We start from the raw sequence: 25602 nt of genomic DNA, 5'->3' as shown, positions 1-25602 counted from the left end.
GTACTCAAGTACTTCTTGTTGACACCTCCTCAATTATTCCTCGGTCCACTGGTTCTCTATGGGGAGGAAGGGAGGGTCGATTAAATCATGATTATCGGGTAAGTATATTCAAAAATTTATTTTATTAATAAAAATAACATTTTTCAATATTAAACTTACCCGATAATCATGTAGCTGATTCACACCCAGGGGGGTGGGTGAAAAACCAGTGTACAAGACTAAAGGATAGCTAAGTATCCCGTATTTCATATAATCAGTTATCCACAATAACAATGAAATAATAAGTACCTGGTAAGGAAGTCGACTTGAACCGTTACTCTGCCTTTAATAAGATCGTCTTCCTTACTGAGCGCAGCGTTCCTCTTGGGAGGCTGAATCAACTCAAAGGTGCTAAAGTATACAGGGCTGCAACCCATACTAAAGGACCTCATCACAACCTTTAACCTTGGCGCTTCTCAAGAAAGAATTGACCACCCGCCAAATCAACAAGGATGTGGAAGGCTTCTTAGCCGACCGTACAACCCATAAAAAGTATTCAAGAGAAAGGTTAAAAAGTTATGGGATTATGGGAATGTAGTGGCTGAGCCCTCGCCTACTACTGCATTCGTTGCTACGAATGGACCCAGGGTGTAGCAGTACTCGTAAAGAGACTGGACATCTTTGAGATAGAATGATGCGAACACTGACTTGCTTCTCCAATAGGTTGCATCCATAACACTCTGCAGAGAACGGTTCTGTTTGAAGGCCACTGAAGTAGCCACAGCTCTCACTTCATGTGTCCTTACCTTCAGCAAAGCAAGGTCTTCTTCCTTCAGATGAGAATTTGCTTCTCTAATCAGAAGCCTGATGTAGTAAGAAACTGAGTTCTTAGACATTGGTAGAGAAGGCTTCTTGATAGCACACCATAAGGCTTCTGATTGTCCTCGTAATGGTTTTGACCTTCTTAGATAGTACTTAAGAGCTCTAACTGGGCAAAGTACTCTCTCCAGTTCGTTCCCCACCATGTTGGACAGGCTTGGGATCTCGAACGACTTAGGCCAAGGACGGGAAGGAAGCTCGTTTTTAGCCAAAAAACCGAGCTGCAAGGAACATGTAGCCGTTTCAGATGTGAAACCTATGTTCCTGCTGAAGGCGTGGATCTCACTTACTCTTTTACCTGTTGCTAAGCACACGAGGAAAAGAGTTTTTAATGTGAGGTCCTTAAAAGAGGCTGATTGGAGCGGTTCAAATCCTGATGACATTAGGAACCTTAGGACCACGTCTAGATTCCAGCCTGGAGTGGACAACCGACGTTCTTTTGAGGTCTCAAAAGACCTAAGGAGGTCCTGTAGATCTTTGTTGGAGGAAAGATCCAAGCCTCTGTGGCGGAAAACCGCTGCCAACATACTTCTGTAACCCTTGATCGTAGGAGCTGATAGGGATCTTATGTTCCTTAGATGTAACAGGAAGTCAGCAATCTGGGTTACAGTGGTACTGGTTGAGGAAACTGCATTGGCCTTGCACCAGCTTCGGAAGACTTCCCATAAAGACTGATAGACTCTGAGAGTGGATGTCGTCCTTGCTCTGGCAATCGCTCTGGCTGCCTCCTTCGAAAAGCCTCTAGCTCTTGAGAGTCTTTCGATAGTCTGAAGGCAGTCAGACGAAGAGCGTGGAGGTTTGGGTGTACCTTCTTTACGTGAGGTTGACGCAGAAGGTCCACTCTAGGAGGAAGAGTCCTGGGAACGTCGACCAGCCATTGCAGTACCTCGGTGAACCATTCTCTCGCGGGCCAGAGGGGAGCAACCAACGTCAGCCGTGTCCCTTTGTGAGAGGCGAACTTCTGAAGTACCCTGTTGACAATCTTGAACGGCGGGAATGCATACAGGTCGAGATGGGACCAATCCAGCAGAAAGGCATCCACGCGAACTGCTGCTGGGTCTGGAATCGGAGAACAATACAAGAGGAGCCTCTTGGTCATCGAGGTAGCGAATAGATCTATGGTTGGCTGACCCCACAGGGCCCAAAGTCTGCTGCAAACATTCTTGTGAAGGGTCCACTCTGTGGGGAAGACCTGACCCTTCCGGCTGAGGCGATCTGCCATGACATTCATATCGCCCTGAATGAGCCTCGTTACCAGCGTGAGCTTTCGATCTTTTGACCAAATGAGGAGGTCCCTTGTGATCTCGAACAACTTCCTCGAATGAGTCCCTCCCTGCTTGGAGATGTAAGCCAAGGCTGTGGTGTAGTCGGAGTTCACCTCCACCACCTTGTTAAGCTGGAGGGACTTGAAGTTTATCAAGGCCAGATGAACTGCCAACAACTCCTTGCAATAGAAGTGAAGTGTCCTTTGCTCCTGATTCCATGTTCCCGAGCATTCCTGTCCGTCCAGTGTCGCACCCCAGCCCGTGTCCGATGCGTCCGAGAAGAGACGGTGGTCGGGGGTCTGAACAGCCAATGGTAGACCTTCCTTGAGAAGAATGCTGTTCTTCCACCACGTTAGAGTAGACCTCATCTCTTCGGAAACAGGAACTGAGCCCGTCTCTAGCGTCATGTCCTTTATCCAGTGAGCAGCTAGATGATACTGAAGGGGGCGGAGGTGGAGTCTCCCTAACTCGATGAACAGGGCCAGCGATGAAAGTGTCCCTGTTAGACTCATCCACTGCCTGACTAAGCATCGGTTCCTTCTCAGCATGCTCTGGATGCATTCTAGGGCTTGGAAGATCCTTGGGGCCGACGGACAAGTCCGAAAAGCTCGACTCTGAAGATCCATACCCAAGGAGACAATGGTCTGGGATGGAACGAGCTGAGACTCCTCAAAATTGACCAGGAGGCCCAGTTCCTTGGTCAGATCCATAGTCCATTTGAAAATCTCCAGACAGCGACGACTTGTGGGAGCTCTTAAAAGCCAGTCGTCTGACGGAGCCGGACACAAGATCATGATACTGCTGCACAGTCTGTAAACTGTCAATCATGGGCAAGCGAGGAAGTACAGTGACAACCCGAATCTGTCTAGACTGTCTGGGTCGTACAGACAACTCCTTAACGGGTTGCTGAGGTTGCCGCACTGCGTCACAACAAGTCCCTTCTGTTGGTTGTTGAACGTCTTCCCCGTGACACATTGACTCCGTAAACAAAAAATCCTCTAACAAGGACTAAGCTTGGACTGCATGTCATGCAACACAGCTCAAGGTCTATGGGAGCAGGTGTGGTAACAGACGGGATTAGCGGCTGAAGTGGAACCATTACCTTCCCTGTAAGCATGTTATGCTTAAATAAAAGTCCATAAGAGGTTATGCAGCTAAAGGCTCCCTCCAAATGACAGAGTCCTCAAGGGAATATCAGAAGGAGGGAGAAAAGAACTTTCTCATCTACAGGGACCTTATCCTAGAAAAGCTAAGTTCTCTGAGTGAGGGTTCACTGGTGCAAAAGCAGCAGACTAGAAGGCAACGTTATGAAACTGCTTGACAGTCTAGTGAGTTGGCAACAACCCAAGATGTGTTGAGAAGCATGCGGTAAGGTATGCAGAGCATGATGTATGCAGAGTATGCTGTATGCAGAGCATGCTGTATGTAGAGCATGTTGTATGCAGAGCATGCTGAATGCAGAGCATGCTGTATGCAGAGCATGTTGTATGCAGAGCATGCTGAATGCAGAGCATGCTGAATGCTGAGCATGTAGTAAGCAGAGCCTGCTGTAAGCAGAGCCTGCTGTAAGCAGAGCCTGCTGTAAGGAAAGCAGAGCGTGTGCATGGCGTTTAACATTTCTCAGAAATTCCATGACCAGTGCTAGAGTGCTTTATGCATGCTTGCAAGGGGTTTAAACCATGGTATGAAAATGGAGGTAAGGTATGCTGAACAGCAGAGTCAGAACGAGCTGGAACAACAATAGTTGTGGTTTCCTCTTCAAGACTCCGATGAGGGAACACCTGAGGCTCAGTCTGCAAAGGCTGAATAAAAGACAAGCAGAAGGAAGGCGCATGGGTGGAGGAGGCTGACTCCTAGCATGAGTGGTTGAACCCAAGGGTTGCGCTTGCTGAGCGGTTGGCGGAAGCGGAGTAGCAAGTTCCAGTTCCTGTGGTGTGAGCGGAGCGCGATGAGGAAGAGGCTGCGCAGAACAAGGTAAATGTCTCGCAAGCTGAGGCTCCTGAGGCGCAAGGCTAAGGTGTTGTGGTGCTTGCCTTGTGGAGGGTTGAGCTCGCTGCAGCAAGAGCTGAGGAGACTGACTCATGGACGGGAGAGGTTGTTGTACCTCAACCGAGTGTTGCATCACTGGTGGAGCAGCAAGTGGAGGCGGAGGAAGAGAGGTATAATCCTCCTGATCCCAATGTAAAGGTTGCCTTAAGGAAGGCGGAGGCTGAACACCACAGGGAACAGCAAACTCAGCACGTGGCTCAACATCGTACGCCTGGCAGGTGGAACTGCTGGCAGGTGGTACTGCGATCAGGCGGAGCGAGTGTAGGTGGAGGGAGTGTAGGAGGAGGCGGAGGAGCAACACTCCCAGCCCGACACTCACGCATCAAGTCCGAAAGCTGTGCTTGCATGGACTGTAGTAGAGTCCACAACATCGTACGCCTGGCAGATGGTACTGTGATCAGGCGGAGCGAGTGTAGGTGGAGGGAGTGTAGGCGGAGGCGGAGGAGCAACACTCTCAGCCCGACACTCACGCATCAAGTCCGAAAGCTGTGCTTGCATGGACTGTAGTAGAGTTCACAACATCGTACGCCTGGCAGGAGGTACTGTGATCAGGCGGAGCGATCATAGGCGGGGGGGGAGTGTAGGCGGAGGCGGAGGCGCAACACTCTCAGCCCGACACTCACGTATCAAGACCGAAAGTTGTGACTGTATGGACTGCAGTAGAGTTAACTTGGGGTCGGCAGACACTAAGTTCTGCTGAGGTAAAGCCTTAACAGCAGAGATCTGTTGTGGCAGAACCTTACTCCTCTTAGGCGGAGTGTAATCAACTAATGACTGAGGAGAGTCAGAGCTAACCCAATGACTGCATTCGGGTTGTGAACTTTAACTTCGTACGTCTGGCATAGGTCTGGACTTAACGTTTAAGAGGTCTTGAGACCTGAGACCAGCGTTACTCTGCCTTATTTTCTCCCCTAATCTCTTCTGCAGACGAGCAAAATAAGGGCTCAATCGTCTGCGGGTGGGAGTGACGGTCTCGGTAAGACACGCCCACAACCACCGAGAATACTTCTGTGCGCCGATCAAGGCCTGCTGAACCCTTATGCCCTTCGACATTGCTTCTCCCCTGGGCTTGGGAGCTTGCAAGAGGTCCCGGACTGGGAGGACGACTGGCGCGCACAAAAGTACCCTCACGCACTAATCACTTATCACTTTGATTTCTGTTTGCACTTATTTCACTGAACTCGAAACTTTAAGTGGTTTGTACCTGAAATACGCAATTCTATCCTTTCTCAAAGTTAGTAATTGCGAAAACAGAATTACAATGTAACAGAAAAATCTAATGAAAGATAATTCAGTGGTTGGAAAGAGACTAAACACTAGATCACTCTAGAAACGTTTAGTTTCTTCCCCTAAAGAGACTAGGGAGAAGAGCAAAAAACGATAACGACGTTACTCGTACGCCTGGCAGGCTTGAATGAAACGTTTATCCTCTTTCTCCCTCCGTCTCTATCTCTCTCTCTCTCTCTCTCTCTCTTGACTTAGAACCTGAGAGAAGAGCCCAATCATATATATCGTTAAAACATATTATTGTTAAAGGAAAAAACTGAAAAGTTCCTTTATTAGGATCAAAACCATTAAGTTAAGAAAGAAAGAACAAAACGCTAGACACGGTTACTCTTACTGCAACGTGAAACCGTGAACATTCTTTCTCTATCGTAACGATAGAGTGCAAGTTGAACGTTCTGAACGTCAACAACTGCAGAGACAAAACAAAACGTTAGTTCAACTTTGAAAACAGTACGAGACTGTCAAAGAAAATCTTTCAAACTCTGTGGTGGAAATAGCATAATATGTTAACAGGTAAAACCGAAATGACGGGCTCAAAGTTTATTAACTTCGGTAAAAGACCGCCTACTATTAGGAAGGTCGAATATAAACAAATATAAAAATTAATTTTAATGAGTTTATAATAAAAGGAAGTTAATCGAAGAGGCCTATAAGAGGCGGAGAGATATATAATAAATCTATAACTTTTGTTAAGCAAAATTAAGAAAGAGAGTCTATACTCTCTTAGACACCAACACTTCCGTCTAAGGGAAGGGTCGGCCATTGAAAGGTGAACGAGAGTTCATACTCTCTCGTCACCATAATTAATCAAATTAATTCCAAAAGCTAACTAAGCTAATATAGAAGTTTCCAGTAAAGCGACAGCCGAAATCAAAGAGAAATACTTCACCAAAGTCGTGAAAATACTCCAAGAACATAAGCGTATCCCAGAACGTCTTGCCGGAAGCACGACAGAGGAATAATTGAGGAGGTGTCAACAAGAAGTACTTGAGTACCTGGCCACAGGTGGCGCTGGTAATTACACCCCCTTCTAGTATTGTGATAGCTGGCGTATCCCTCCATAGAATTCTGTCGGGCAACGGAGTTGACAGCTACATGATTATCGGGTAAGTTTAATATTGAAAAAACTGGACTGCGAATCTCCATCCCTAAATACAGTATAGTTTGGGATGGAATCAGCTGGGACTTTTCCATGTTGACCAAAAGTCCCAATTCCTTGGTCAGATCCAATGTCCAATGAAGATCCTGCAGACAGCGATGACTGGACGAGGCTCTGAGAAGCCAGTCGTCCAAGTAAAGGGAGGCCCGGATTCCCGATAAATGGAGGAATTTTGCCACATTCCTCATAAGCCTTGTAAACACGAGATGAGCAGGACTTAGGCCAAAGCACAGGGCCCGAAACTGGTACACCACATTGTCGAAAACAAACCTCAGAAAAGGTTGGGAATCTGAGTGAATGGGGATGTGGAAGTATGCGTCTCTTAGGTCGAGAGAGACCATCCAGTCCCCCTTTCTGACCGCTGCTAAGACTGATTTCGTGGTCTCCATGGTAAACTTTGTCTTCGTGACAAAGACGTTTAGAGCACTGACGTCTAGCACCGGTCTCCAACCTCCTGTCTTCTTCGGTACTAGGAAGAGGCGGTTGTAAAACCCCGGTGATTGAAGGTCCGAGACTTTCACCACCGCTCCCTTCTCTAGCAAAAGAGACACTTCTAGTTTCAGGGCTTGTCTCTTTGATTCCTCTCGGTACATGGGAGAGAGGTCGATGGGGGAAGTCGCTAGAGGAGGTTTGTGTACAAATGGAATTTTGTACCCCTCTCTGAGCAACCTCACAGACTGTTGGTCTGCGCCCCTCTTCTCCCAGGCTTGCCAGAAGTTCTTGAGTCTGGCACCTACTGCTGTCTGAGGCTGCAGGCAGTCAGACTCTGCCACGTGAGGACTTGGCTCCTCTCTTCTTTCTTCTCTTTCCCTCGGCACGAGTACTTCCCCTGCTGGGAGCTCTGCCACGAAAGGGCGGAATAAACCTGGACGCCGGAGTGTCTATCCTTGGTCTAGCAGAAAAGGATGTCGAAGGAGTCTCTTTGCGAGCAGAGGACGCTACCAAGTCATGGGTGTCCTTCTGCACGAGAGACAAAGCTATGTCCTTAACCAAATGTTCAGGGAACAAAAACTTCGATAAGGGAGCAAAGAGTAGCTCAGATCTTTGACAGGGAGTAACTCCTGCCGACAGATAAGAGCAAAGGGACTCTCGCTTCTTAAGGACTCCTGAAGTAAAAGAGGAGGAGAGCTCATTGGATCCATCGCGGATGGCTTTATCCATGCAGGACATAATGAGTACGGAGACATCTCTATCAGCCGATGAGATTTTCCTACTTAAGGCTCCCAAACACCAGTCAAGGAAGTTGAAAACTTCAAAGGCTCTAAAAATGCCTTTCAGCAGATGGTCAAGGTCCGAGGATGACCAACTAATCTTCGAGCGTCTCATGGCTAGGCGGCGGGGAGAGTCTACAAGGCTTGAGAAGTCGCCCTGGGCAGAGGCAGGGACTCCCAAGCCGAGAACTTCTCCCGTGGCATACCAGACGCTCGATCTAGACGAGAGTTTAGATGGAGGGAAGGCAAAGGCCGTCTTCCCCAAACTCCTCTTGGTTTCCAACCAATCGCCTAAAAGCCGTAAAGCTCTCTTGGATGAGCGAGAGAGCACAAGTTTTGTAAAGGCTGGCATGTCAGCAGGTACGCCTAAAACAAACTCAGACGGCGGCGAACGAGGAGCAACAGAGACGAAGTGATCGGGAAACAACTCCTTAAAAATTAACATGACTTTCTTAAAGTCCATTGATGGCGGAACTGTTCTGGGTTCATCAATATCTGAAGGATGATCCTCAGGCTGAGGGTCAGCAACGTCCTCATCTGAAGGTTCCTCATCTGACAACTGCTGAGAAACAAGCAAAGGGGTTGGCAATGCTTGACACGCAGCGTCCACAAGCACTGGTGCATTAGTAGCGGACCAGGACGCAACGTCATGTAACTGCTTGACAGTCTGTGAACTGTCAACAACAACAGGTGCGTGAGGACGCACAGCGTCCACCCGAGACTGCTTTGACCGCCTAGTCTGAGCAGTCAAAACAACTCTAGACTGCGGATGTTGACGCTCAGCGTCAAAACAAGTTAACTCCGATGGTTGGCGAACGTCCTGAACGTCAACAGGAGCATCAGCAAGTTGCCTAACGTCCAAATGCGGCTGAAAATCCACACGAGACCGCATCGAGTGTGGTTCTAAACAACCTGACTGACGTGACTTGGCTACACCAACGTCAACAGGACGCACAAAGGAACGTTTGGGTGGCTGAAGGCCAGGATCTCGATGAGATAAACGGCTAGGCTCAATGGAAACCTTATCGGCAGAATAGTCTTCCATAAGGGAGGCAAGCTTAGACTGCATGTCCTGCAGTATAACCCATTTAGGGTCCACGGGAATGGGTGCGGTAACCGACGGGGTTAACGTCTGAGACGGCACAACCTTGCCTTGCTTAGGCGGCGAGCAGTCATCCGATGACTGCAACGGGTCCGAACTGTCCCAATGACTACATCCAGGACGCTGGACCTGTCCTGAAGGGACCGACTTCCGTTTAAGAGGCCTAGAAACCTTGCTCCACGGTTTCTTGCGCGAAAAGCCTTCGGAAGACGAGGAGAAAATGGGCTCTCTCGTCTTATGGTAGGGGCGATCTTGGTGAGATACGCCTGATACCATAGAGGGAACGTCTGTTCGCTGATCAAGGCCTCTCGAACCCATAAGTCGTACGACATTACTTCTCCCCTGGGCTTGGGAGCTTGCAAGAGGTCCCGGACTAGGTGAACGACAGGCACGAACAGACGAACCCTCGGTCGCAACACTGTTCACAACACTTTGCGCACTAATCACTTTCCCACTTTCCGCTGTGGCACTCTGACACTTAAGTTCCTTCACGTCAGCCATGAGTTGATTACGATCAGTTGCTAACGCTTCAACTCTTTCCCCCAAGGCATGAATAGCACGTAACATGTCTTGCATAGATGGTTCCTGAGTGCTAGAAGGGGGGTTAGGAACAACCACTACAGGGGAAGGATTAGGTTCAGGGGCATGTGGAGAGGAAAAATCTACAGACCTAGATGAACTCCTCCTTACCCTATCTCTCTCTAGCCTACGTGCATACTTATCGTATTCGAGCCAATCGAATTCCGAAAGGCCCACGCATTCCTCACACCGATCTCCCAATTGACAGGTTTTACCCCGACAATTGGAACACACAGTATGTGGGTCGAGAGATGCCTTTGGAAGATGCCTATTACAGTCCCTAGCATTACACTTCCGAAATCTAGGTACTTGTGAAGGGTCAGCCATTTTGAATTAGTCAAAGAAATTCCAAAAAAACAATCCAAGTCATCAACAATTAATCTGATTCAATAAAGAGTTCAAGAGTTTATGTTGAGGAAAAACACCTGCACTGCGAAAGCTCAAACCAAAATGAAGTACTTCACCAAATATGTTGAGAAAACTCCAGGTTCTACAGCGAGTATTGATACGTCTTGTCGTCAAGGTCGACAGAGAAGAATTGAAGGGTTTGTTTACATGCAAGAGTGGTATCTGACCGATAGTTGGCGCTGGTGGGCACACCCGCAACCTTCATAGCGATCGCTCGCGAGTTTTTTGAGTGTGTTTTCTGTCAAGCCGCTGAGTAGCAGCTATTATATATTCACCGGCTAAGTTAAATATTTAAAAAGGATGAATGGAAAATCAAGCTAAAAGCTATTTCAAAAAGTAATTTGCATTTTCTGGCCATTTTAATCGTTAGTGAGATAGTTAATGGCAGAAGGAATGGAATACAGAGTCCTCAACTTACATACTTAATAGGTTCCAAGAAGCTGTTTCTAAGTCAAATTTTTTGAAATTTTGGCTTAGAGAGTATTTTTTCAACAAACTCATATGCCTACAATTTTCCGCTGCTAAAATCAACAAAAAGTCCCATTTCATATAGCAAATATTGTCTAGCTTTCTGTAACAAATTATATATTGTTTTGTTAAAGGATTTCCTTATGAAACTAATACAATAACTGAGGTTTATGACTTTAGTTGGAATTGTGTTTGTATCTCCTGAAAAAGTCCCCGATGTTAATCTGAGTTCTCCCTGTTCCTGATACATACTCCCGAGAAGCAAGATAGGGGCGTATAGCCAAAAGCTTCAGCAAACGGTGAAGTCGATGTGGAGTGTGAGATGTTAAACAGTCTCTATGGCATTGTTATGGGCATTGCCAGAATAACAAAGGAGAAGATTTAACCAACTCGCTCCTCAAAGAATACTTTTCCTTAACAGATACCCATGATCTACACTTGGTAAATAAGGGTACAGTAATTTCAAACAATCATGCCCCTAATGAGCAGTGAGTGGACCTACAGTATTGTAGGTTTCGCCATAAACCGATACACTGTTCAACCAATACTCACATCCTGCTTTGTTACATTATTAATATGAAGACAATATCAACCTTTCAAAGTAAAAAGTATGATAAAAAGCTGAAACAAACCTTGGATAGGATGTAATAGTAAAACCACACTCCTTACAGCCGAGATGAAAGTGAAGAGACTTTGTCTGGAGAGTGGGTAGGGCTACTCATTCATGTTCACTACCTGTTGTCAAAGATTTCTACAGCCGTTCCAGCTGCACCAAAAACATTCCCTGTTTTAAAGGACAAAAGGTTTAGATACACATTGGAACAATTACCTTTTTTCTCTGTCATCCACTGTCCAGATGTCCAGAACACCTTGGGGTCACGAGATGTCAGGTGTAGATAAGCCTTTTTCAAATGGGGTGACTTTATCATCTATAAAATACATTTTCAGCATTAAATAAAGTACTCATATTGACACTTGTTGAAAAAAAATTGCAAAACATAGGTATTCAAATAAAAAAAAGGTAATCAAATAGGTTTATTGTCAATCTTATATTGCTTCTTGTATATCACAGTCTAAGACTACTTTTTAATAAGCCTTTGAAAACACATTTACTCTTTTGTAAGATCCTGATAAGAAAAAGACTGGTAGTTTTATATGTGAATTCTATCTAGCACTGAAGTGTACATGAAATTTTTCTTGGTGAACTTGTAACTACACTCAACTCAAAACAATAATTTTGCAAGACAAGAACTAACTTCCTATATATTTGGCTCTAACATTCTTAGGTCTGCTCTAGAACTAAATCTCACTATTGTTTTTATAGCTGTTTTATAGGATCAGTGTTCGTAGAGAAGAGTCAGTCTAAGTGGTTCACCTTGGCGAAGAACTTTTGCTTAGTTTGAAGAAAGGTATATGAAGGAAGAAGGGTGTAAAGGATTGAGTGAGCAAAAAGGCTAAACAATTTTGAGCCTGAAGCCATTATAGAAAGGTGCACCAAGACTCATGATTCCCTTCTCAAATTAGTGTCAGTAGAGGCTTCAGGAAGAGATTTGATATGATTCACTGAGGTACCAAATCACAGAGGAGGAGACTGGGATAGCTTGATACTATATTGTGTTTAACAGTAAGAAGCACAAAAAGGCCCCCAAAAATTGTAAAAGAAGAAGAATGCCTTTAACAAGTTATGGAAAGACCATTTACAGCTTTCTCATTTTTCACATGAATTAATATTTTCATTAACAGTGTCACATGTCACCAAGAAGATGATTAGCTCAAGATGACATTTAGATTTGGCTATGTTTGTAGAACTCATCATAAAATATGTGATGGGATGTACGGTATTAACTACATATTTAGATTTTTTGGCTGTATGCAGAAAGATAACATGCAGGAATTGTGACAAATTGATTTTTTAAATATGTTTGTTCCATTTCCAAGAAGAAATTTTCAGTTTTACCAGCTGTTGTCTTTCCTTTATGAACGAATACTCAGACCACATTTACAAGTCTACAATAGGATAATGGTCTAATTAAAAGGCTTTATGACCATAATAATCAGAATGGTAAATCTTGTTCTAAATGATTTAATTCTCTCAATGAAATATTTATCAACTTACCTGTGCAGACTTAGCAGCACCATCAGTCATGGCAAGGGGACAAGAATAAAGTCCTGAGACAGGTGCAAATATCCCTAGCTTGACCATCTGGTACAGACGATCATACTCCCCATACTTTCCTTCATAAGCAGTTGCTATCAATCCCTCTTCTGCTGAAACTGCTTTCAACTGTTTCCATGCACCACAGGTTACTAAGAAAAACAAAAAAAAATTCTAATACTTTGTGATTTTTGAATGATACTACAGTACTTTCTTTCATGATAAAAAGTAATTTTTTTCAATACAGTATTCCTGGACATATTCTAAATACAGTGATCCCTCGCTACTTCGCGGTTCGACCATCGCGGATTCACCACTTCGCGGATTTTTTTCATAACGCATGTATATACTGTACATATATTGCGGATTTTCCGGAAATTTCGAAAATACCGCGATGTGACCGATGGTGCGAGATTGGAGAAAGTAAGGAAAATTGAATCATGATTGATTTTCAATATAAATGAAACTTTGAGGAGCAACAAAGATATCATTTGTTAGAGAGACAGAGAGAGGTAAGGAATGGGAGGTAGTGAAAAGTAGCCGAGAGAGAGAGAGAGAGAGAGAGAGAGAGAGAGAGAGAGAGAGAGAGAGAGAGAGAGAGAGAGAGAGAGAGAGAGAGAGAGAGAGAGAGAGAGAGAGTGTGTGTGTTGTTTTAAATGTAATAAACAAAAAAATTTGATAGTCTATAACACATTGGTGCTTATGTAATATCAACTGTATACTGTAGACCAGTGGTTCCCAAACTATATTAGCTGACGCCCCCTTTATGCTTCCAGTAGACCCGTACGCCCCCACTCCTCTCCTTTTTTTATATGAAATGATTCTTACATTTATTTCTTAGCATTATACAGGAAAACAGATTTCTGTTTGTATTACATTTTAATAATGAAAGCCACTCAAACAAATAATAGTACATTCCAGTAACTAAAAACGAAACATTTGGTTCAAAGTCAAAGTGAGCGAAAAAAAGTTTAAACATTAGCAAATTGGCAAAATTGAGTTGCTATTTTAAGAATAGATAATTTGAAAACATGGCATATAATATTTGGAAATACTTATGAGACTATGGCACAATTTCTGGTCAAATTTAGTGAGATGGATGCAGCTGTTCTTTTAATGATTTTATTGTTCTATTAAACAAGTAATTTCGAGCAGATGATTTCACGCCCCCCTTGTATCATCCCTACGCCCCGCTAGTGGGGCGCGCCCCCTAGTTTGGGAAACACTGCTGTAGACGGTTTGAATAAGTTAAGAAATGGTATAAACGATACTTTGTTAGTGTATTCGTACACTCTCAAGAGCGGCAGCTAGACGTCAGCTGATCTAATCACAGCCAAAAGTAAAACAAAAATAAGTCAACAATACTCGATTTTTAAAACACACCCGAAATTTAAAAACAAAAGTACACGCTTTCTTGATGTGCAATTAACTATTTAAAGAGTAGCAATTTTCTGGAATAAAATGATGTTTCCCAAAAAATAGTGGTTTGCTGATGAAATCGGATGCCGTATTTTTAGCAACGATTGAAATGGATGTAAACTCAGCATAATTTTTTCGTTTCGTATTTAATTGACACTAAGAAAACTAATTTTAGTTTCTTCATCTATATATAAGTATTGTATAACACGAAGAGAGAGAGAGAGAGAGAGAGAGAGAGAGAGAGAGAGAGAGAGAGAGAGAGAGAGAGAGAGAGAGAGAGATGAATCAGCTGTTGTAATTGAATGTCGTGTTTTTGTTTCGTGAGAATTTCATCGCCACGACTATAACAACAACATACTGTACTGAACTTTACAGTATTATACAGACTACTGTAATATGATAAAGTAAAATATTTGTAATAACCTATTTTATATGAAATGGGGCTATTTTTTTTTTTGTTTAAAATTTACATTTACGTACGTAAAACAACTCTCTCTCTCTCTCTCTCTCTCTCTCTCTCTCTCTCTCTCTCTCTCTCTCTCTCTCTCTCGTAAATTGTTTTCCTGCTTTGCTACGTATGTATGATTTTATATAGATACGGTAAATAATATTTGTAATAACATATTTTTTAAAAGCTTTTACTGTAATATCATTATTTATCACTTTCATCATGCGCGTTAAATGCCTTCGTTTGTTTACTGAGCGTACTTTGTGACGCCGTCGTTTCAGGCGGCGTCATAAAGAAAAACATTTCATTTGGAAGTCCTAAGAAAAATTAAGTAAAACATTGGTAATAACAAAATCAACATACTGTACTGAATAATCAATATAATCGATGCAAAAACTAACCTATACACAGATGTGTAAATGCGTTTGTTTCTTCATTATGATCAGAGATAAACGTAAACAAAACATTGGTTGCCATTTTTTATCGTGCTTTTTGGCGTGTTTAGGAAACGCATGATATAAAACGGATTTTGAGCGAAGCGAAAAATCTATTTTTGGGTGAGATGGCCATGTCGTCCTGATGGAAGTTCCTATAGGGTAGCTTCCTAGGGTATATTACAACTACGGCGATATTCCCAGAGAATTTACCTTAAGGTACCAGAATTCTAACTCCTGGAGCGAGTATCCCTCGTGAAAGGGATATCGCGACATATCAGAGGACGTATTCTAGACACGTCACATGGCAATCTACATCCTGGACAGAGATTTCGTCTCGTAGGAGGTGATTGACGAGATACGAATTCGGGAAAGAAAAAGGGGGAGCCGCTCCCAAGGCTTCCCTATCCCCCGATTCGTATGCGTGCCTGGCGCCAATCCTGGCGCCATCTGTATTCCTTGTAGCGTACACGAGGTGCTACAGATACTGTATGTAGGGAGGGGTCCTACAGCCCTTTCTTAGAAAGGCAAGGGCGGGTCCATCAGGACGACATGGCCATCTCACCCAAAAATAGATTTTTCGCTTCGCTCAAAATCCGTTTTTTGGGCTCAAGCCATGTCGTCCTGATGGAAGTGTACCAGAGCATTACTGTATCTGTGGATTCTCAGAACGTGCCGTACTCCCCGGAGGTAATTTTTTCCCGGTCGACTAGACCTAGAGACCTAAGATGTTACCGTTATACATCTTTTCAACTAACTATAAACTATGTTAGAGCTTCCTGCCCCCTACAGGGAAGAGTCCTACTAGACTCTGGAAAAGTCTCGAAGAGTACATATATCTATGTATGAATACCAGGCAAGCTAATATAGTGGTCTCGCCCTATATTAAGTAAAGCATAGTTTGTAAAGGACCACTGCGTCAATATGAAATATCGACCAGTTTTCCGCACAATACTTGTATTGGACAAAGGTTTTATATCCGCATAGGAGGAAAACCAATGCAACATAGCTTGCATAAAGGAACAATTCTATTAGAATTATCCCAGATAAGGTACATAGAATGAATGCTCAATTATACCAATAAATTGACACAGGTGAAGGAGACGCAAGGTTCTCAAGAACCAGATTATTGACAGGCAATAAATAGACAGGTTAACCACAATTATATATATATATATATATATATATATATATATATATATATATATATATATATATATATATATATATATATATATATATATATATAAGAAGAGGATAACCCAAAACTTTAAGCATAAGTATGATAGTAAACAGAGCTTGTTTGTCTGAAAGAAAAAACATTAGATGCCACTTTTAAGATACCGAGGTATCAAAGTCATAAAAGCCTGTATTACAAATCAATGACATTAGCGTTAGAAACGCTCGGCACACATGTCTGCACTTATGCTAGGTTCACCTTCGGAAATGGAACAGTCTGGATGGGCAACACAGTGCCCTCACTTAGTTTGTAGTACAGTATGTAACTACACACTCACCCTGGAATTAATCGTCCCAATTAAGACCACTGTTCCTCGCAGAGTTAAACAGTAGGGTTAACACCGCGACCCACTGCTACCACAGATCTCTTTTAGTTCCTCTACTTGCTTCGCATAGTGGCGAAAGAACACTCTGGAAGACTTCCAGCCAGTGTATGAACGGAGATGTTCAAAATCCATACAATTAAAGAAATTTAAGAATGAGGCAACTTTCCTCGGATCGTGACCTGCGGGTGTATTGTCAGGATCCGCTCTGCGAATAAAATATGTGATTTTCGCTCTGAGTTGATTCAGAGATAAATTTGAGCCTGATGTTTCTCCCCTGAATAGTTGACCACCCTTAAAGTCTGAAGTTCTATGAAGATAGACCTTTAGGCATTTTACTGGACATAGAGATGCATCTTCTTTCAGAGGGCAGATTCTCCAGGGACCCCACCTGTTGGTGGGTAACTCATTCTTGGCGAGAAACGTAGGATCCGGAAACAGGTTCAGTTCTTCCCCATCCAGGAACTGAACACGACCTGCCTCTCTCGAGAGGCTACAATGTCACTAACCCTGGCCCCGGACGCGAGTGCAAAATAGGAAAATAACTTTTTGTGTCAAATCCTTTAACGCACACTCTTCATTGCTCAACAGAGAAGCGAAATGAAGAACTTGTCTAAAGACCATGAAATGGGCTTTGGAGGTGCTGAAGGTCTGAGCCTAGCACAGGCTTTCGGGACTTTATTAAAGATCTCGTTACCTAGGTCGACCTGGAAGGCATATAGAATGGGTCTTGTCAAAGCAGACTTACACGCTGAAATCGTGTTCGCTGCCAACCCTTGACCATGGAGGTGGGGAAAAAAGATAAGCAGAAGTCTGTCAAGATCTCCTGCGGAATCTTCGCCTTGACAAAAGGCCACCCATTTTCTCCAAGATGACTCATATTGCCTTCTAGTAGATTTGCACTTATATTCCTCAAGGAAGTCTATACTGGCTTTCGAAATCCCGAAACGCTTTCTCACCGCTAGGGAGAGAAAATCATGAACTGCAGGGTCTGGGTTTTCTGTAATGAAGCGCAGACAGTTGACTTCTGGACTCGCTGGGTCAGAACTGGATCTGGTAGTGGTACAAACTTCAGCTACAGTTCCAATGCCAGGAGGAACCACACGCTGTTCGGCCACTTGTGGGCCACTATTGCCGCTACCCTTTGAAAGATCTCAGTTTGTTGAGGACCCTCAACAGAAGGTTGTGAGGAGGGAACAGATAAATCTTGGACCATCTGTTCCAGTCGAGGGACATCGCGTCCACTGCTTCCGCTAAGGGGTCCTCGTACGGGGCACGTACAGGGGCAACTTCTTGTTGTCTTTCGTCGCAAAGAGGTCTATCTGCAGTTCTGGGACTGATTCAGAATGAAGGAGAATGATCCTGCGTCTAAGGACCATTCCGACTCTATCGGTGTGAACCTGGATAGAGCGTCCGCTGTCACATTGCGGACTCCTTGAAGGTGAACTGCCGACAGGTACCACTTCTTCTTTTCCGCCAATCGGAAGACGGCCAACATCACCTGGTTGAGAGGTGGTGACCTCGATCCTTGTCGATTCAAGTATCTCACAACTACCTCGCTGTCTATCACCACTTTATGTGGAACGAATGACGCGGGGAGACTTTCTTTAAGGTAAGGAGCACTGCCCTAGCTTCTAGAAAGTTTTATGAGAAAGGTCTTGAATAGCCTGGACCAAGTCCCCTGGACTTTTTTCCGATGAGAGTGACCTCCCCATCCCTCCTTCGAGGCGTCTGAGTGAATCGTCACCGACGGGGGAGGTGGCTGAAGAAGAACCTGACTTCTTTAGATGTCTGGCTTGGGACCAAGGCCTGAGAAGAGTACTTAGCCGAAGCGGCTGGTCTTCTCAGATCTCTTCACGCGTTTGATGCATAACTTCTCCAAACTCCGATTGCATCCTTTAGCTGTGCTCTTAGCATTGGGTCTGTCACCGAAGCAAACTGGAGAGAGCGCAGTACTCTCTCCTGCTCGTGTCTTGATATCCTTTCGGAATCTTGAAGTCTCTTGACAGAACCCGCTATCTCCTTCCTTTTCTTCGCCGGGGTGGAGAAACGGTGTGACAAAAGGTCCCAGTGGATCTTAGCCACTGGAACTTTTGAGATGGAGAAAGTCGAGACTTTTTCTGTTGATCTTGAAGCCTAGGTACTCTAGGAACTGGATCACTTGACTGGAAGCTTGCAAGCATTCTGTCTCGGATGCTGCCCACACCAACCAGTCGTCCAGGTAGGCTACTACCTGAATTCCCTTTAGGCAAAATTGTTTGAGAGCTACGCTCGCAAGCTTCGTAAAAATCCTTGGGGCTATGTTTAGCCCGAATGGCATGGCTCCGAAGGCGTATAGTCTTCGTTGTAGCCTGAACCCTAGGTAGGGGGAGAGTCGATGGCTAATTGGAATGTGCCAGTAGGCGTCTGACAAGTCTATAGAGACGGAATATGCCCTCTTGGGCAGTAAGGTCCTTATGTGTTGCAGTGTTAGCATTTTGAATTTGCAATTCACTATGAACTTGTTAAGTGGCGACAAGTCCAGAATGACTGAGCTTTTCCGAGTCTTTCTTGGGAACACAAAACAGCCTCCCTTAGAAATTGATGGGCTTCACCCTTTTTCTCCAACAGTTCTTGAACGTACTCCTCCATAACGGGGGTGGAGTGTTGGAAAAACCGAAGGTACGGGGGTGGAGTGCTGTACCAGCTCCCGCCCAGTCCATTCTTGAGTAGGCTGTGGGCCCAGGGATCGAAGGTCCACCGATCCCGAAATTTCAGAAGTCTCCCTCCTACCGGTATCACCTCACTTGGACTGCCGTCCTGAGGTCTTGCCTTCCTGACCACGACCACCCCTGAATCCCCTTCCCCTTGAGGGGCGTCTAGACGAGCCTCTGGCTGCTCCTCTAGGCTTTGCTCGAAAGGAAGTAGACTGCCCTTCGAACGCTGGGGTGAATGCCGTGGACTGTGTCGACACGGCCTGGGGTACCCACTGAAAGGTGGTCGGGGTTTGTGCCACGATCTGGGGCACTGGGGGCAATGGCAATTGCAGTTGCTGTCTAAGAGGCTTGGCTGGCCGAGACGGTAGCCTAGTCCTCATAGTCTTCCTCTTTGGTTGAGGACCCTCATCCGGGGAAGACTTTCTTTTGATAGCCAGGCCCCACTTCTGGAGAAGGTTTCTATTCTCCAAGGCGGCTTTATCAACAACTTCTTTGACCAAGTCGGTAGGGAAAAAGGTCTTTTCCCCAAATGTTGGAGGAGATTAGTTTCTTTAGCTCGTGCCTCACCGTAGCCGAGGTAAACACGAACTCCCTACAAGCTCTCCTTGCCTTGACGAAGCCATAAAGGTCCTTCGTCACTGTGGCCAGATGAGGCTTGGCCACTACCATGAACATTTCATGGACCTTGGGGTCACTTGCCATCGTCTCGAGAGTAGTCTGAAGAGACATTGAGGCAGTCAGTCTTTCTTTTGTATCGAACTCACTTCGCAAAAGAAAGTCAGACAGCTTAGGGAGGTCCTTGCCGAACTGACGTCCGGCAATATCAGCCTCCAACTTTCCCACTGAGAACGTAAGATGGACGTCCTTCCAGTCTTTGTGGTCCATAGGCAGGGCCAGCGACAAGGGTTTACACTCCTCTAGGGAGGGGCAAGACTTGCCGGCCTCGATTGCTTTTAGTACAGCCAGAAACCCTTTCTGTAAAAGGGGGAAGGCTCTAGTAGGCGAGGACACAAAGGAAGGGAGCTTCCTATTCAATGCAGCTACCTTTGAGTTAGAGAAGCCCCTCTCTTTCATCGAGGATGAAAGTAGAGCTTGAGCCTTAGCATGGTCCATCACTATGACCTCCTTCGGCTCTGTCTCCTCCTTTGAAGCTGGTTCCTTCCTCAGCCGGACATAACAGTCCGGATATGATGCCTTGCTGGGCCAGAATTCCACCCTCCAGGTGAACTGAGCCCAGCTTATCCGAGATGACGATCTTTCCAGTCGTCATCGGCATGTGCTCAGCATACCTCCATGGGTTAGCATCTGAGCACAAGGGAAGGTCTTTCACATTGAGCTTTTTCTGGGGCCCATGTGATTCTGCAAGGCACTGCATTCGCAGTTCCATTGCAGCCGCCTTCTCCTGATTCTCCTTCTGCATTTGTTGGATCATTCCAACAATAGAAGAGAGGGCCTGTCCCAGCTCTACTGGGACACCGGCCGATGTAGAGGGGCTTGAACTTCATCCTGGGCTTCTGCCAGGAGGTCTTCCTCCTGACACCGGTCCACATCAGACATCCTGTCATTTAGCTGGATGTCTTGCATCGCGACCGCGACTTCAGCATCCACCTGGATCTGAACTTAGGGGATCTCCTCTTGAGGCTGGGGAATCACTGCATCAGCTGATGCCTTAGGGAAAGGATACGCCCTCATCTTCTCACTTGGAAGATAAGGGCCAGAAGTGTTCTTTTGGAAGCCCCTTACCCAGGTACGAAGCTTCTTCCTAGCTATTTAAATGTCTCATTAATCAGGTTAGTGCACACAGTACATACCTGAGGGTCCCAATACCGGAGATCATCCTTGGAGACAGCGTATGCTGCGTGTCTCCTACAAAACTCATGTCCGCAGAGGTTCTTGCTGCTGACATTGCAGAAAGCACTTCCCCACTTCGGAGTGTCCTTCTGTAAAGAGAAGAAATTTCCATGAGTATCAAGTGAACTATGTATCACTGGATATGCATAGTATAGCATAACAATTCAGAAAGGAAAGACACACACTTGTGTTTCCCTCACAACCCATTGTTGCAGCCTTCCAGATAATAAAATCAAAAATGGTTTATCTCTTCTAGAGTAACCAATGCAAGGTTTCCAGAGGAAACAGGTGGAGCTCACACCTAAGCAATGATTTTAAAATCCTGGATAATAGACAGGGAAGAACTCAGCTTCCTATCTGAGGGCAACAGCAAAGGGATGTGCAAGAAAACACAATAGTGTTAGAAGATACAGTGCTGTACCAAAACCTTTACTATAGTTTTCTTCTTACTGTATATGCTATACAGAAGAATACTAGTACAGTATAGGGGGATGTGTGCCGGCCTGCCTTTGCCGGCCGGCACACACCACAACTAGCTTTAAAGTATACTACTTAACAGCTATAGGGCGGCAGCACTCTGGTTCAAATGCCTGTGCCGGTCGGCAGCAACTGCCGGCCGGTAACAGCCAGTGTTGGCCGGTAATGGCTGCCGGCCAGCAACTACACAAGGTAGTACCCAGCTGCCGGCCACACTCTTGGTGACCGGCAAACAAGGACTGACATAAGCCGGCCGGCAAAGGTACAAGACCGATGCCAGCCGGCAGCAAAAGAACCAGAGGAGTACACCTGCCCGGCTGCCGGCCTCATAGGCCGGCAGCCGGGACAGGTACAGCACTAGAAGAAAAATAGAATGGATGCCGGGATAAGAGTGTACACAACCTCCAAGCCCGGCAACCGAAAGAGTGCATATAAGGAAGGGGAGAAACTAATTCAGGCTTCCTTGACCAATGCCGTCCGGCTCTGCCGGCAGGCATGGATGAGGGACCAAGAGAGGTCCGGGCAGCACTCGAAAACATAAGACCCTTGCCGGCCAGCAGCTCTGCCGGCCGGCAATGGGCTGAGTCAATTCCACATCCCAACCTATACTAGGTCCAGAAGTAGAACGACGTACAGTACAGTAAGACCCCTGCCGGCCGGCCGGCAAGGTACAGTACAGTAATGGCTGGGCCATTACGGAGATAGAGGGGGAAGGGACAAGAGGGTCCTGCCAACCTTGCTTTAGTGACAGATCACCCGCAGCCAAGAAACTTATCTTAGCCTAAGGGAGATCTAAGGGGAAAGGCCAGCAATACTTGCCAGCTTCCAGAGCACCAAAGCAAGGAAGGCGTTGCTACTCCCAAGGGAAGAACTTATCCTCCCCCGAGAACAGCAACAGGACTAGTCTGGTAGATCACAAAAGAAGGAATCATAACTACAGAAACCTTCGGTAGTGACCTAAGGGAGCTAAGCTCCCTTTGTATGTGTTAGGTCAGCGAGGGGGACTCTGCCCCAAGCCAGACAACACAGACTCAGACTAAAAACTCTGTTGTTCTGTCCCTCTTGAACCATAACTACAGGAACAGGAAGGTACAGTAACACCCTAGTATAGTTTTATCGAAAATAAATTCGGAAAAAACCACTTAGGGATAAGCCCAAGGCTTAAACAGAGGGAAAGGGATTGCATACCTTCTCCGAAGAAAAGAAAGCAACCGGGGAGTATGATAAAGTATACTAAGGCTCCATAAGCAATTAGCCTAGGCACCAAGAGAATCGATTACCTAATTCACCGAAACTCACACGTATACAATCTTGGAAATATTCCACACAGTCTAAAATGTATAAAATATAGCCTAAAGCTTCAATAAAATTTTAATTACACTCGGAAAAACCAAAATCATGCATGAAGTACTAGGACCAAACGACTAGGCTACATGGCCTAGCGTAGGCCAGAATGGCGAATACTTCGCCAAATAATACTAAGCACGAAAGGAAATCCTATGTAATGCTAAATAGCTAAAATTTATTAAAGCAAAACAACCAGGAATGTCGCTCTGACTAACTAATTTATACCTAGCGAGCGACAGTGTCCAGGACACCTCTGGTAGGCTACGGCTCTTATATCAAAGATTAATCCTATTAATCACTCAAAATTTTACCAAGAGCCTACATTTATACATAACAGACACTATACTCAACTTATCAGAGGCCGACGAAGACGAAGAAGCCATGAAAAGTCGAATAAATCCAAGATTTGCGAGAAAAACAGGAAAAAACACCGAGTTGTTAAGCTACGCAAAAAGGAATGCAGATGGCGCCAGGATTGGCGCCAGGCACGCATACGAATCGGGGGATAGGGAAGCCTTGGGAGCGGCTCCCCCTTTTTCTTTCCCGAATTCGTATCTCGTCAATCACCTCCTACGAGACGAAATCTCTGTCCAGGATGTAGATTGCCATGTGACGTGTCTAGAATACGTCCTCTGATATGTCGCGATATCCCTTTCACGAGGGATACTCGCTCCAGGAGTTAGAATTCTGGTACCTTAAGGTAAATTCTCTGGGAATATCGCCGTAGTTGTAATATACCCTAGGAAGCTACCCTATAGGAACTTCCATCAGGACGACATGGCTTGAGCCCAAAAAATCGCCTTTAATATTTGTGCCTGTTTTAGTTTAGGGTACTGTAGTACATGCATTAAGTGTTCTGTACATTAAAGGGTAGTTTGTTAACAGTACTACATACAAGGGAAGGTTTTAAAAGTCTAAATATACATGTTAAATAAATACGTAAATATGGTGTCACTACTTCGCGGATAATCACCTATCGCGGTCGGGTCTGGAACCTATCTACCGCGATAAACGAGGGCTCACTGTTAGCCAATATCATGGATCAAACACCAAACAACAGATTATCAAAACATTCTACCAAAAGGAATACAGTACAAATACACAAATATAAAAGAAATGCAAATTAGCTGAAAACAGACACATGTAGTAAAACAGCAAACAAAATCACACATCTCAACTATAGGTACAGCAAATATGCTCTGTACACACAACCCTCTCATAAATTCACAATAATGTACAGTAAACTTGAAATGAAACAAATTATATTTACTGTATACTCAAGGGAATACAGTATTAATGTAAGAATATTTATACAGTATTTGACTCAGTAGAAATATGATTGCATACATTATTATCCTGATCATACAAATGAATAATGCGATAACAATTTCTTACCTAGTTCATCTATTCTGTTTCCCCAAGCATCAAATGAGCGAACATACGGCTGAGTGACTTCGCATTCTTTGCCGAGCGGATAGATATCAGTCACAGCCCTTTGACCGAAACGAGTCAAATCTCCCCAGATAGCATTTTTTACCTGAAGCACAAAAAATAAATCTTAATTTTATAAAGATCATATATACTCATAAAAAACATTGCATCAAAGACAGCCTTCCTTTTATATACATTACTATAACAAGAATGCTTAAAATGAATTGCAATCAAAAGAATGCTTGTGAAGAAAAACAATCATCTATCATACATACATACATATACCAAGGCACTTCCCCCAATTTTGGGGAGTAACCGACATCAACAAATGAAACAAAAACAAAAAGGGGACCTCTACTCTCTACGTTCCTCCCAGCCTAACAAAGGACTCAACTGAGTTCAGCTGGTATTGCTAGGGTGCCACAGCCCACCCTCCCACATTATCCACCACAGATGAAGCTTCATAATGCTGAATCCCCTACTGCTGCTACCTCCACGGTCATCTAAGGCATCGGAGGCAGCAGCAGGGCCTACCGGAACTGCATCACAATCGCTCGTCATTCATTCCTATTTCTAGCACGCTCTCTTGCTTCTCTCACATCTATCCTCCTATCACCCAGAGCTTCCTTCACTCCATCCATCTACCCAAACCTTGGCCTTCCTCTTGTACTTCTCCCATCAACTCTTGCATTCATCACCTTCTTTAGCAGACAGCCATTTTCCATTCTCTCAACATGGCCAAACCACCTCAACACATTCATATCCACTCTAGCTGCTAACTCATTTCTTACACCCGTTCTCACTCTCACCACTTCGTTCCTAACCCTATCTACTCGAGATACACCAGCCATACTTCTTAGACACTTCGTCTCAAACACATTCAATTTCTGTCTCTCCATCACTTTCATTCCTCACAACTCCGATCCATACATCACAGTTGGTACAATCACTTTCTCATATAGAACTCTCTCTACATTCATGCCCAACCCTCTATTTTTTACTACTCCCTTAACTGCCCCCAACACTTTGCAACCTTCATTCACTCTCTGACGTACATCTGCTTCCACCCCACCATTTGCTGCAACAACAGACCCCAAGTACTTAAACTGATCCACCTCCTCAAGTAACTCTCCATTCAACATGACATTCAACCTTGCACCACCTTCCCTTCTCATACATCTCATAACCTTACTCTTACCCACATTAACTCTCAACTTCCTTCTCTCACACACCCTTCCAAATTCTGTCACTAATCGGCCAAGCTTCTCTTCTGTGTCTGCAACCAGTACAGTATCATCCGCAAACAAAAACTGATTTACCTCCCATTCATGATCATTCTCGTCTACCAGTTTTAATCCTCGTCCAAGCACTCGAGCATTCACCTCTCTCACCACTC

General features: G+C 44.8%; 1 protein-coding gene across 2 annotated transcripts in view; it reads right to left on the bottom strand.

Moving 5' to 3' along the window:
* LOC137633200 (acyl-CoA dehydrogenase family member 11-like) overlaps window positions 1-25602 on the bottom strand; it is a 108289-nt gene that overhangs the window by 62069 nt on the left and 20618 nt on the right. For both annotated transcript variants that reach the window (XM_068365360.1, XM_068365359.1), the window contains exons 4-6: window positions 24171-24312; window positions 12503-12693; window positions 11216-11315 (exon numbers count right to left, since the gene is read on the bottom strand). In XM_068365360.1, the coding sequence (XP_068221461.1) occupies window positions 11216-11315; window positions 12503-12693; window positions 24171-24312 (433 nt within the window). The remainder of the gene's footprint in view (window positions 1-11215; window positions 11316-12502; window positions 12694-24170; window positions 24313-25602) is intronic.

The sequence above is a fragment of the Palaemon carinicauda genome, chromosome 42, assembly GCF_036898095.1.
Source record: "Palaemon carinicauda isolate YSFRI2023 chromosome 42, ASM3689809v2, whole genome shotgun sequence".
Lineage (NCBI taxonomy): Eukaryota > Metazoa > Arthropoda > Malacostraca > Decapoda > Palaemonidae > Palaemon > Palaemon carinicauda.
This window is presented reverse-complemented; position numbering and strand designations above follow the sequence as displayed.